The sequence below is a fragment of the Bos taurus genome, chromosome 7 (genome assembly GCF_002263795.3).
Source record: "Bos taurus isolate L1 Dominette 01449 registration number 42190680 breed Hereford chromosome 7, ARS-UCD2.0, whole genome shotgun sequence".
NCBI classification, from domain to species: Eukaryota; Metazoa; Chordata; class Mammalia; order Artiodactyla; family Bovidae; genus Bos; species Bos taurus.
Genome location: NC_037334.1, coordinates 61,987,437 through 62,001,570, shown reverse-complemented (window position 1 = coordinate 62,001,570; position 14,134 = coordinate 61,987,437). Strand labels below are relative to the sequence as shown.

Here is a 14,134-nt window from a genome sequence, read left to right as displayed (position 1 = left end):
AAGCCAACAGGCCCACCCAGGCCCAGTGAGGGCACCATCTGCCTGGAGGTGGGGCAGGGGTGGAGGAGGAGAGGCGAGGTGGCTGGGAGCATCCAGCCTCAGGCCCAGAGCCAGTGCTGGGGTAGGCGGGGCCTCCTGCAGGAGCCCTGAGTGGGGCCTGGCAGCTGGGCATTGGGAGCCAACTGGCGAGAACTGGGCGGTGGCAGGCCTGTTCCTCATGCGCGTGACAGTCTATTTTTTAATCAGCACCCTCCCCATCCCCCAGCTTCATGTGCCGTCCTCAAAGGTGCCATGTCAGGAATCACGTCCTGGCTGAGACCAGGGGCCACCTTGGCCATCGGTGGGAGGGTCCCCAAGTTCCACATCCTCATGAAGCCCACGAGTCCTGAGCAGCCTGGAAAGTATGAGAGGAGACTCAGGGATCCTGTGTGACAGGCTCAGGCCTGGGGCCTTGGGCCTGTCCCTGGACTCTCTGACCTCAGTTTCGCCCATCCATCCAGTGATGGGAGTCATGCCAGACTCCGTGGGGGGGTGTATTACAGCTCCAGCTTTGGGATCCACTCAGGCGTCACGACCGACACTAAGGATGCCCGCTCGTCAGGCCCTGGCAGAGCCTCCCGTGCCCACAGCACTCCCAGTGCACTCGATCCTCCCCAACCTGCTCCCAGAGGAGGGGAGAGGGGAAGACAAGAGGCTGAGCTGGCTCAAGGGTGCACCTCAGAACCCCAGACCCAGGGAGGCTCCTCCTTCCAGCACCTAGGGGGCAGGGATGATGAGGGTCAGAGGGGAATGACTTATGTTCTCAAGCACGTGGCTTGGCCCCTCTGAGCCTCTGGCACTCCATAAGGCAGGAGAGAGCATGCTGTACTGGAGTTAAGCACAAAGGCTTTGGGGCCAAAGGCCTGATTTTGAACCTGGCCGGTCAACAGCTGTGTGACCTTGGGAAGCTCACTTAACCTCTCTGTGCCTCTGTTTCACATCTGTAAACTGTTGATAGTAATAGTACTTATAACAGTACTTACTTCATAGAGTTGCTGACATGTAAAGAACTTAAAACACTCTGGCGCACAGTAACCCTAAAAGATAACTATTTCCCAAGAACTTTGGCTTTTTATCTGTCAAACACTTAGTCTCCAAGAGATTTTATTCCAGAGGATTATGTGCAGCCTCACGTAATTCAGTCTCACGTCAGCCCCCTCTCCTATCTCTGGGGCGCATCCAGCCTGCCCCCACCTCCCCCACCCTGGTGGCTGCCCCTCCTGCCAGCCCAGTGGTTTTCGTGTCTGTCGAGCTCTTTCCCACTCACAATCCCCTTCCATCCTTCCTAGTCCCTTCCATAGTAGCTCAGAACCAAAGCCTGCGGCCCCAAGGGAACAAATGATTTGTCCAAGACCACCAGCCTGTTAGCTGAGGCAGAGTGTTCAAGTATCTATTCCTGAAGTTCGATCCAGGTCCTAGCCACTATACTGTGCCCATCCTCCCACTATAAAAACCTGTCTCTGGCTAAACGTCAAAAAGTAACATACACTGAGATACGAGTCTTGAGCGAGTGTCTGTCTTCTCCAGGACTTGCTATTTTAACAGAGATCAAAACATGATAATACTATTTAAAAGGTAATAGTTATTTTTATCTTCACATTAAATTTTTAGAACAACAGTACAGGATAGGGTCTGCTATTGTTTCTGTTTTATAGACAAGGAAACACAAGCCGAAAGAGGTTATGTAACACGCTCAAGATCTCCCATAAAGCCAGAGAGAGTCCAGGGGTCCAACCCCAGGGTCTGTGTATCAGGCATGCAGGAAGTGGCTAGCACAGGAGTAGACAGAATTTTGCTTCACCTGCAGCAGCCCTGGGAGGCCGGGCAGGGTAGGGTCGGGTCAACACAGCCCTACGCTATACTGCCTCAATGAGTGGAAAAGATGAAGCTAGGATGGTGGAATTTCAGGCAGCGGCCAGTTGGTGAAGATTTCATTCCGGAGAGAGGGATTTTGTGCACCTCTGGAGTTACAGGGCCTGGAGGCTGTCCCCATGCTGACTCCTCCTCTGGCCGCACTGGGTAGCAATTGAGCCACAGTGTCCAATGACAGTTCACAAAAGACTCTGAGCTCACACTCACACTCACAGGCCTTACTCAGCAGAGCCCAGCCACCCCATGACCCTCACGGGCCTGGGTTCCTTTGGGTCCACAGCCCGAAGCGCTGAGAGACGAAGGCATTTTCATAACCCACAGCCCATGCCCACCCCACTCCACACCCCCAGCTCTTAGTTTAGAGTATTTACCATCCTCTGAAACATCTTTCCTCCCAACCAAATTCTTACCATTCTTCTAGATCCAAGTTCTGGACAAGCCAAATCCACAAAGCCTGCCATGACCACACCCTCAAATACCATTCAGGTTTCCGATCAGGTGTCACCTCCAATGAGAGGCCTTCCCTACACACCAACACGAAGAAGCCCCTCTTAAGTGCTCGCCAAATTTGCAACATGGCTTTTTGTTGTTTTTCATATGACTTTTATCTATCTGAAACTGTCCTGCTGATTTCTTTGCTTTCCTTTTTCTTCTCTCTCTCTCTCCAGTTAAAATGCAATTTGAAGGCAGGAACTTGTCTATCATCACTATTGTAACCCCAGTGCCTAAGGACCCGTGCACCCCCTAATTAGACAGGGACCCTGAGGTCCATACAGGGATTCACCCAAGGTCACGTGGCAGGCAAGTGGCAGAGGTCAGCCTAGCACCTGCACCTCTGCACTGGACCCCCCGCAGCATGTAGCCCGCCCCCATCCCCACCCCAGCTGACCCTCTGCTGACCTGCCTTTTCCTTGCCTTCACACTACAGTGGGGCCAGAGCCTGCCAGGCCTGGGCCGCTGTGCCTCTCCACTGCCCCAGGGGCCTTCAGTGCCCCAGTCTGGGCAGTGTGGCCTGCTTCCCCCTCAGTCCCTCCCTTTCTGGCACCAGCAGCTCCGATGAGCTCATGTCTGGGAGCCTGGGAGCTGCCCTGAAGGAGAAGGTGCCTCCCAGGCCAGGCCCCTAGGCCGGGAGGTGTGTTCTCCCTGGCCCATGGCTGTCCTGGCAGGTGGAGAAAGTGGGCTGACCCCTGCCCAGCCCAGCGCCCAAGGCTGTGGGATGGGCTCAGGGAAACGCATGTCACCCAGGGAGATGGGACATGACTAGGGCTGGAGAGGAGACGTGAAGGAGGCTCCTCTTGTACTTCTCCTATCTCTCCAGAGGCTCCTCGGCTACACTGGCCCTCCTGCTTGTCGAGGAGCTGCTCTGTCCCAAGGAAAGGGGGCTCTGCTGTCTTCTCCTCACAGAACCCCCCGAGCCAATCTCTTCTGCTCCCTGGTCTCAGTCTCCCCAGCTCTAAAATGGAGAGATTAGATAAAATGCTGACTGAAGAGGCTGGGGATTAGTTGGGAACCAGGCCAGGCTAGAAATGCCACAGGGTTTTTTGTCTTTATTTATTTAGGTTTTTTTTTTTTTTTTTCACCTTAGGGGAAAAGTAACAGATAACAAGCGAAGGAAGGAGTTAAAGACCTTATTTTAACCATGTAAATCCTGATTTCAACCACAGTTTCATTTAGGTACTAGACTGGAGAGAAGGGAGGTGGTCCCAAGGACCAGCCTGCAAAGTGGCGATTGGGAGCCAAGGTTGGCATAGCAGCAAACAATTCACTTTTGGGAAGTTCTCTGAATATCAGACTAGGGTGATTTGTGTCCATTGCCCTCATTGTACAGATAAGGAAGAGAGGAAGAACCAATGCAAGATCCCACTGGGAGACAGAGGCAGGGGTTCCCGCCCCACGCACAGTGTTTTCATCTCCCTCAAGGTGCCATCCCACTGTCTGACATTAACACAACAGGTCTGGGAGGAGGAAGAGGCCATCAGTCTGTCTCTGGTGCTGTCCCCCAAGACAGGATGGGGCCCAGGCCTGGGGTTGGGGACAGGCAGGCTGGCACCTGCAAGGCTTCCAGTCTCTTACCTAGCCTACCCTAGTCCCTCTGAACAGCATCCTATCTCATCCTAATCCTTGCACCATGACAAGGGTGGGGTAACCTCTGACTGCCCCTAAAGCCTCTACCAGTGGCTGCTGTCTTCAATGCAGGTAGCCCCTCAGGGGCCACCCGTCCACCCTCTCACTGGGAGTCAGAGAGGGCAGGGGGCTTGCCCCAAGATCACAGAGCAAAATGGTGTATTCCCGTGCCACCTGCCACTTGGGGTAGGGTGGGGACCGGTTCGCATGATGCTTCCCCACTGTCTCTTGTCCTTTGTGAACAACCCAGACCCACGGAACACAGAAAGTCCTGTCCCCATCCAGAATTAGCTTTAACCTGGAGTGGAGGTGGGGAGGGAGGGAGAAGTTCTCTTCCGAGTTCTCCAAAAGGTCCTGTCAGGGCTCTGGACGGAGCCCGCTGAGGCGGCGGTGCAGTGGTTAGTTAGATAGGAGCCCCACCCTTCAGCTGTCCGGCCTCAGCAATCACCTTGGCACACAGGGCGAATTGTGAGAATGTGATGTAGAGCCTGGAGGGCAGTTCCACCTCGCCCCCGTAGGCACTCAGGAGAGGCCTCGATTTCCCCAGGTGGGGCTTGAGCAGGTCCCCCCCCACCCCCCCGCGTGGTTTGCGGTTTGCGGGGCCCAGATCCTGCGTACCTAGCGGGCACAGCGCGGTGGGCACCCCGCCCGCGGGAAGAGGCGGGGGCGCGGGCCCAGTACACGCCGTTCCCTCTGCCCCACAGGCGCCCATGTTGGTCAACCCAGCAAGGAGCCCAACCCAACCCGCCGCTTTCAGCTTTCACGAGACCAGCCGTTCCCCTCTTCCCCAGAACTGGTACGGGTGCTCACACCTCCGGCTGTCGCCCACCTGCGAGCCCGGGGCTATCCCAGCCATGATCTGCTGGCGGCTTGGGGCTCGAGGGCTGGATCTCCCACGCAGCCTCGGGGAGTAGCTGCCCGGCGTCGGGGGTGTTCCCCCGACCCCCTCCTCCGCCGCTGAGCTGCTTCGAGGCTTCGAGATTTCCCCAGACCCCCTCCTCTGCCGCCCCACTGTACAGGTGGGGAAACTGAGGCCCAGCGTGTAGCAACCACTTGGCCAAGGTCACCCTGCCTGTGGGGACTGGAGCCCAGATTGCACCTCCACCTGGGCGGCGCCCGGACCGACACAGGTGGGAAGGGGAGAGGCTTGCTGGGCGCCGGCACCCCTGCCCGGCCAGAGCCCCTCACTCACCTCCAGCCTCCGCGCCTGGTCCCAGATTTCACCAGCGCCGCCACCTCCGCGCACCTGGCCGCGTCCATCAGCGCGCCCCACCCTGAGCGAGACCCCCACCGCCGCCCCCACCCCACACCGGTGGCCCCTCGGAGCCTCCGCCACGGCCCCCTCCACCACCGCCTAGCGGGCTGCGTGGGGACCCGGAGCCGGGAGGGCTGGGCGGGCTGGCGAGCCGAGCTCCAGCCGCCCGCTCCCCGGGGCCCTAGCGCCGCCCCTCCCGCCCCGCCCAGCCCTCGGAGGTGCGATTCCCTCCCCCTGGGGCTCGGCCTGCAGTCTCCCCGCGGGTCTCCTCCTCTCTTTCCTCTCCCTGGCCTCACTCTCTACTGCTTGAGTGTGTCTCTGTTTCCTCAATTTCTCTCTCTCTTGGTCGGTCCCTAAATTCTGCTGCTATTTCGCTCAGTTTCTTCTTGTCTCGCATCTATTCACCCCCACCCACTTTCCTCTGTCCTTCCCATTAACTCCATTTTAAATCTGTCTTTGTGATCCTGTCCCCCATAACTGACAGCACCTCCAATATCACCAGCCCGCCAAGTGGGACTTAGGCAAAGGGGGATTGAGGAAGGTTGTCACCTCCCAGGCTGTCTGGGGCCATCCGCTGACTTAACTGGTGAGCCAGCAACAACAGAGGCAGTGATGCTCAGAGGCCCATGGCGGGGTCATCGTGCATCAGGATCAAGTAGGGATGCTGTGGAAAGTTGAGATCTCACTATCAGGTGCCTCCTCCCAGTGGTGGAAGGGCTGGCGGTGGACTTGGAATAATAAGCACCCTCATTCCCCCAGCAATTCTGAAACAAAACCACACTTGGAAAACGCTGTCCTGGGTTTTCACCAAAGTTTCCCTGGGTTCCAAGTACCCCACCCCCTTACCCAGGATGATTCCACTTGCATGTTTTTTCTATCAGGGTTCTGTGTTTAGATTTCTGCTAGAGGAAGTTGGAAATGTGGTGACGTAAGCCCACCCACCTGAGGTTCTGTGAAATGCAGAGCCGCAAGTGGCCTGGTTTGAGATGTCCCCTGTCCTCAGCGGATGGACTTAGAGTGCATGGGGTCAGTTGACAGACAGGACAAGCCCTCCCCAGCTTCTCCTGACCCTCTGCTTGGCTTCTTGGCCACAGAGAGTTCCTCTGACCCAGTGGCTGCTCTTGTGCCAGGGCTGCCCCAGGTGGCATGGTGGGGGGAGCAGGCACTGACGGGGTTGGGGGATATGGCATCAGGCAGGATATTGCCAGCTCTGTGAGTGCATGCGCTACAGCCCAGCCTGTGAGAAACCAGGAAACAAACTGTGTGGGAGACAGAGAGAGAGAGGGAGGGAGGCTAGGATTACTGCGTGGGTGGGTATGAAAGTGAAAAAGATGGAGAAAAGGAAGGACAGAAAGTGGTTCGGTCTGTATGTGGGCGTGTGACAGTGGGTGTGCAGAGTGGATATGCCTGTAGAAAAAACGTGTGTGCCTGCAAGAGAGATTGCACAGTGTAGGTGTGTGAGCAAAAGAAAATGGAGAGAAGAACATGCTTTTAACCTGTATCTAAGGGAAGGAATGTGTGTGGTTGTATGTTTGCTGATGGGACTGCTATGTATACAAATTTGATGAATGTGTCCACATGTGAAAGTTAGACCTGCATGAGTGAGGCAGGGGTCTGTGGGAGGGTATGTTCCAATGCCTACCCTATGCACGGGTGTGTTGGTATCTGAGAGCAAGTACGTGTATGCACATGTGTGCAGATGTGAATATATACCCATGAGTATTTGCATAAGAACGTGGTGTGTAGACATCACTTGCTTGTACCTATGTTTGCAGGGGGTGTGAGTGTGTATGTGTGGGTACATGTGTGAGTATACGTGAACCTGTGATCCCTGCCTGTATACCATCACCCCTATTATGGTCACCTTGGTGAAGGGAGGGAAGGGGAGTAGGTGGGGCCTTGCCTCTGGCCTCTCTTCCACGGGCCTGAGGAGCAAGGGCCTTGTCCCTAGCCCAGTGACCACTGTTAGCTCTCATCATGGACACTGACTCCTCTACCTCAACAGGATAGACGTGGCCAGGGGCAGGGCTACCCTGACAACCCAGATCCATAGCCCCATCTCCACCCCAGAGGCTCAGAGCTGTGTCCAGTAGAGTTGGGAAGGTCTCCAAATCCTCCCGATACCCCAGGCCCCCAAAAACAATGCCTGGAGAGGATGGAAGGTGGGTCTCCCAAAGCCCTGGGCAGAGGAGGGGTTGGACTGGCAGTGGATCCCTGGTCTCCCTGGGAGGAGAGGGTATGGCTTGGCAGAATCCCCCACCATCCCCCAGAGCCCAACCTTCCCCAGCCCCGTGGGTGAAAAACAGCCTGCTGCCTTGTCTCCATGGAGACAGTGCAGCACAGAGGGTGGTTGAAAGCATGGGCCAGACCTCCCGGGGTTCAAATGTCAGCTCCTCCACCCACCAGCCTAAGACTTTGACTTGTCACTTAAACTTGCTATGCCTTAGTTTCCTCATCTGTGAAACAGTTAAGAAAAGCGTGCACTTCTTAGGGTTGTTTAGAAGATAAGACGAAATAGCCCACACAAAGCATTTAGCCCAGGGCCTGGCAGCTGAACTGGAAGGTAGAAACCCTGGGTTCCAGCTCTAGCTTTGCCACCAGCTTACTGAGTGACCTTGGACAAGCTACTAGCCATCTCTAGACTTTAGAATCTCCACAAGATTATCTATAGAATAATTTCAATAAGCCCTGCCAGTTATGATCAGCTGAGACTTTGTGGAGAGGACAGCAGGGGGCTCTCTGGTGAGCTATAGACTAACCAGCGCTGATCAGGAGCCCTAGGTAACTTTCCTTCCCACGTTTCTTCTCTCAAGTTGGCAGTAGTTGATGGCAAGAAAGTTGAGCTGCAGTCTGCTGCCCACTTCATCTCTTTGCATCCCCTGACCCTCCAGCCTGCTAAGGACCCCATCCTACCCTGCTCAGTTGGTACCCAGGCCTTAGAGAAATGGCACTGGGTCCCACCTATCCCAAGTGCTGGATGCCCAATGCAGAAGATGCCTTGGCCCATGCTTAAAACTTTCAGGGAGCACTCAAGAGAGGCAGGTATAATTGTGGAAGGATGGATGCAATTGTCTGAAGATGCTTATAATCCTTTGGCAATAATGGGAGGAAGCTTTTAAAGGAAGCCCTAATCCACCAATAACCTGGCAGCCCCACAGGCCTCTTCCCTCTGGATCTCCAGGCAGAGAGAAGGGACTGTGGCCACTCCCTTTCCCAAAGGAGCAGAAAGGCTAGTGTAGGCTCCAACCCAAGACCACCCAGGTTTCTGCTCTCTTGCAAGACCCAGCTTCCTTTCTGCCTCTACTTCTGAGAAGTCTTCCCTGCCCACTGCATCCTCCTGAGGTCACTCCTGCCTCTTCTGTCCTAGGAAATGTTCAGGACAGAACTAGATAACCATCTGGCTGGATGTTAAAGAGAAGAATGAACCAGATTGTGAGCAAGAAGAATAAGATCATAGTCTCAGCTCCAGTGCTGACTAGGACCTTGGGCTTAAGTCTCTGAGCCTCAGTTACCTCACCTGTACAATGGGGATAATAAAACCTACCATGAAAGGCCAGAGTAAGATCAACAAGAATGAGATACCATGAAATGGACCAGCTCCATGTGAGAAGCCATCAGGACCCATTAATGGTTGTCTCTCCATACACGGTCTCTTCCCCTCCAAGATGTCAGCAGACAACTCTCTCCCCAACACTCTCCCATATAGATTCAGAATGCAGTGGTAGCCAAGAGCAAAGCCCACATGCAAAACACTGTGACTGAATTATGGCCTTAGAGCTTGTTTGCTGGGAGTTTTGGACAAGTCACTTATAATCTCTGGGCCTCAGTCTTCTCATCTGTATAATGGAGATAGTAGCAGTATGTCCCTTAGGGAATTGTTATGTGATTAAATGAAGTGATACATGTGAAGCTCTTAGCACAGTGGAATTGGCACATAGGGCTCAACAAATAATAGCTATTGTGTTGTTGAACTGATGGTGATTGTTTTAGTTGCTATCAACATCCCTTACATGCTTATCTAAATTACCCTGCAACCTCATGATAGTTCTGTGAGGTAGATGGGGCTCATGTTCTTATTTTCATGGATGAAGAAACTGGGAAAGGATTTGAGGGGGTCCAGAACTGCCACCCTTGTCTCCTGACCCTAGCCATGGTCTATGAGAGGGGAGGGAGCAGATCCTGGGGCTCCCAGCTCTAGGGGACCTGGAGGCCTGTCTCCAAGTTCAAGGCTGCTGGATCCTCCTGGGACCCTCCGCCCTTCCTGCGCTAGATGCATCGAAGTCCCCTCCTTGGTTTTAAGTCCCCTCCTCCCTGCTCCCTGTTGGAAGGGAATAGGAAATGGTGGCCATGGGGGTTGGTCAGACCCTGGAGAGAATTATTTCAGAAAAGAGAGTGGGCAGGAGGCTGGTGAGATGCCAGATTGGGTGTCAGCAACGCCTGCACAGAAATGAAGTGCTCCTTCAGTTTCCTGACGCACAAGCCCTCCCAGGCCTGGGTCCCCCACATGCCCTGCGCCCCAGCATCTGTTAGCAGCATCTCATGCCTGAGTGAGCATGGCCCGGCTCACGTCCTCCCATCTGGACCCACTTCAGCGTTTCCATGGGCCTGGCAGTGGAGGTGATTCAGTGTGGATTTCCCTGTCCCGCCCTGCTCAGCTGTCTCCTGCCGCCATAGGAAATTGATCATCCTTCCTTCCTTCCTTCATGCCACGTTCACCAAGCTCTCCCCTACACACTGTCATTGGGTCCTCACTGCAGTCCAAGTGACGTGCCTCTGTCACCTCTAACAGATGGAAAACTGAAGCCCGGATGAGGAATATGGGCTCAACTCAACCACCCACAGGCTGACCAGGAGCTGTCTCTTCCACACTTTGGGCCTCAGTTTCCCACCTGTAAGATCAGGAGGTCTGTTTAGACCAGAGGCTCAGTCTCTACCTCAAAAGCCCCATGAGGGCAGGGACCACACCTGTGTGACCCAGTACTGCGTCCCCAGCACCCTCAACTAGCTGGCACTCAGTGTGTTCAGCGAGATGGTCCCATCCCATCAGTTGTTCCCACTCCAAGGTCATTTGTTACCACGAACGATTAACAGGCAGACAAGAGTGAACGATGGGCTTTTTTTAACTAAGCATGATAACGTGGCTTTCTCTCACAGCCTTCTCACGTGCTGTCTTTGGCAGAGCCAAGAGTGTGCTTAGATGTGGTCCAGCTGGAATGACACGGATGGCACAGCCTCCCCTGTGTCTCCACGGCTATTAGTCTGTGCAGGCCCACAGGACTCGGATGGTCTCTTGTGTACCATGGGAAAATATGGCCAGAGGTGTGTGTACATGTTGAGCACCTATGGGGTCCTCCATGACTCTGGCAGTTCAGGGGAAAAGGGCCATGAGCTTACCTGGTTTCTGGGCAACCCTGGGCCCCGGGCTGGGGCTGAGGCTGGCTGTCATCACCTGCCGGAACTTCACGGGGTCCCCGGCCTGACTGGCTCTGTTGTCAAGCTGGGAAACCCCTCGTGCCTCCCTGGAGCAGCTGGGTGGCTGGGTGCCCAGGGCTCTGGGAAGCTGTGGCGGCCCTTGGGTGGCTCTGCAGGTCTTGTCCCCACTCCTGCTGGCCACTTGGTCTTCCTCCAAGTCTGTGAGCCCTGCCTCTCCCTGCAGGCCCTCCTCACCGCCGCTCTCCTCGGCCTCCAAGGCCAGACACCTGTAGCTGCCATCAGGGACCCCAAAGGCGCAAGGGGTAGACCCACCTTCGCTGGGTGCCGGGGGCAGGGGTGGGAGGTGGGGGCCCAGCATGGTTCAGCCTCTCCTCACGGACACAAAGAAGCTGGCGCCCGCACTGGGGCTGGGCAGAGGCGCCTGAGTGATTGTTGGTCTCTGCTCTTCTTGGGGCCTTCTCTGGCTCTTGGCTGCCCTTCCTTCCTCAGCCAATTCACAGAGCTGGAAGGGGGTCCAATTGCAAGCCTTCCTGGCTGGGACGGGGGCTGGTGATGGACCCCCAAGGCTTCCTTCTTAACCTGTCTCTTGTCTGTGAGGCCTCCCCTTCAAGACGATCTATCTGCAAAGGGAGAAAAGAAACAGTGCATGAGATGGTTCACTGGGTGTTACAGGCGGAATTTCTGAGTCCACTTTAGGGGGACCCTGAGAACTGACTGGGATTTCGGTCTCACGTGTCTGCAGGAAAGTCCCAAGCTTTAGTCATTCAACATCCCCAATTTCTGCTATACCCTTATGCCACCTGACACTTTATTTGCTTATTATCTTCCCATAAATCAACTTTAAATAACTTGTACTATTTTAGGCTTATCTTAAGCAATAATTGCAGAAAACCACAAGTATGTTGTGCTAAGTTATTTCCCCCCTTAATACCCATTAAATAAATATCTAGTTATTTAAAAATATTTATTTGGGCACCTCCTAGAAAAATTTCTCTCATGTGGCCCAAAGGTACATGTGCCACAGGAATCACAGGAATGCTGGTGCAGAGGGTACAGACTAGGGGCACAACCCCCTGAGGAGGCTCTGCACCAAGGGATGTGGTGCCCTGATTTGCCCAGGCTTTGAGCTAGAATCCCACCTGTGTGGTGGGCAACAAGCCACATGACCTTGTGAACCTCAGCATCCCCATCTGTAAAACAGGAACTGTAATATTTCCATCTCAGTGTTGCAATGAGGATTAAGTGAGAAAATGTGTTGCAGAGGGTTTTAAGACTGTTTCAGAGTCATAACTTAATACATATCAACTATTCTTTTCATTCCACACACACAAAAATTTGAGCTCCTATTTACATTTCAGACACCACAAAAAGTCCTGACAACCCAATGGGGATAAAGAAGATATGGTACTCTGACTCATGGAGCTGTGGATGGGGGAGCTGTGAATGACAACAGGGCCAATAATAATAACAGTATGATCATTTATAAATGTTAAAAATGAGAATAATCCAGGAGAGAGGGGATGGAGGCTTCCTATAGGGATGCAAGGAGGAGATATGGGAGAGAAACTTGGGCGGAAGAATTGGCTGGGCTGGGAGGCAGATGGAGAGTGGGTGTGGAGGAAGAGGGAGGAGGCTAGGATGCAGCCCAGTTCGTCACTCTGGTGACAGCGTGATTTCGTTAATAGAGATCAGGGATAAATGGGAAGGAGCAGGTGTTCAGGGGAGCAGGGAGATGAATTCAGTTTGGGATTTCCGGGGGAGATGCACACGGTCAGCTCCACATAGAGGCCTGAAGAGCAGGCGATAGTTCCAGTTTGGAGACAAGAATTTGAAAATCACTTGTGGAGGCCCCGGGTAGGGATGGACCGGATGGCCCAGGACAGGCAGGTAGAGCTTACAACAGGGTCGATGACCAGTTGCATTGGGAGGAAACCTTGAAGTTTATAGATATTGGTTACCAGATCTCGTATTCCACCACTGCTTAGCTGTGTGAACTTGGGAGAACCTGAACTCTCTATAACTCTCTTATCCTACTGCAAAACAGGGAGGGGAAAATCCTTGCACGCCCATGGATGGTGAGAATCCTGAGAATCGTGAAAGACTGTGGACATCGGCAACCTTAGAGCCTGGGCTGACCTCTGCTGCTGCAGTGCCTGGAGGCCAAGCCTTTGTCCACAGGCAGGGCCAGGCATCCCCCACCTCAGCAGGCTAGGTCAAGGCCTTGGCTTCTGGCTGGAGCTGTGCTGGCAGAGTGTGGTAGACCAGAGGAAAGATAAGTATGTTCCCAGGTGCTGCAGCATATCAGTGCCAACCAGGGAGAGGCCAACAGGCACCTCAGTCAGAAAGATAAGAGACACCTGTTACAGCAGCCTCAGTGGCAGGGAAATCAGTACAGAGAAGCCAACCTTCTGCTCGGAGGAGAATGGGCACTCAGGATATTAAACACCTATCCCACACTGGGTTATTCTCTTAGGTTATCGAAAGAGATCCTCAGAACAACCCTGGGAGGGAGGTACTGTTTTTATTATCCCATTTCAGAGGTGAGGAAATTGAGGATCAGAGAGGCCAAGTGACTTCCAGCCTAGGTCACACACCTAGCAACTGGTAAGGCTGATCTCTGAACCTGGATCTGGCACCTTGGCCCTGATGGACCCAGAGAATAGAGGCTCCAGAGTCTCATTCGTCTCCAAATTCCTTCTCACTCACCAGCTGCTGCCAGATTTATGCCACTACAGTTTCAAAGAATCTGGAATCTCATGCAGGGCCAGGAGAATTCTGAGACCTTGGGCAGGTGCTTTCTGCCCTCTGGAGTCATTTTGCAAAGGCACCATGGTGGGCTTAAGCCAGATGATGCTGGAGAGTCCATCCAACGCCGGCATCATGGGATGCCATGATTCTAAGTCTTCGGCTCTCCCCACCAGCACTGCCACCGCCCCACCAGAGAGCCAGATGGCAGGAGGCGGGAGTGGGTGTAGGGGGGCAGGGCTCCCTCTGACGCCCCACGGGGCCTCGCCTCACTCTACGCCTGCTTCTGTTTTGCTCTATTTGACAGTGGCCACGGTTTCCAGGAAAGAAAAGAGAGGCGGAAAAGTTAACTTTCCGCCACCCACACAAATATTTTTGGCCGGCGTTGTCTTCACACTGCCAAGCTGGGGGGGAGGAGTTGGCAGGAGCACTCCAATTCAAGTCTCCCTCCCAAGGAGGGAAGACTCCCAACCCAGCTGGGGGGTCTGGGCAGGCCCCGTGTGGGCCCAAGCCCTGGAATACCCACCCTACTCGGGAGCCTGGGGCCAGGGCAGGGTGTTGGGACCCAGAACAATAATGGCAGCCACCACTTACTGAGCATCTGCTGGTGCTCGGCCAGGGCTTTGACCTGACACTCCCTTGAGTCAGCTGCGTGAGTGCTGTCTA

General features: G+C 54.3%; 1 protein-coding gene across 3 annotated transcripts in view; it reads right to left on the bottom strand.

Annotated features, from left to right (window-relative positions):
• SYNPO (synaptopodin) overlaps positions 1 to 14,134 on the bottom strand; it is a 57,089-nt gene that overhangs the window by 27,343 nt on the left and 15,612 nt on the right. For 2 of the 3 annotated variants that reach the window (XM_015472302.3, XM_024994350.2), the window contains exon 2: positions 10,685 to 11,343. In XM_015472302.3, the coding sequence (XP_015327788.2) occupies positions 10,685 to 11,081 (397 nt within the window). In that variant the 5' untranslated portion in view covers positions 11,082 to 11,343. Of the gene's footprint in view, positions 1 to 10,684; positions 11,344 to 14,134 lie in introns of those variants that run through there. The other variant, NM_001206025.1, reaches the window with a different exon arrangement.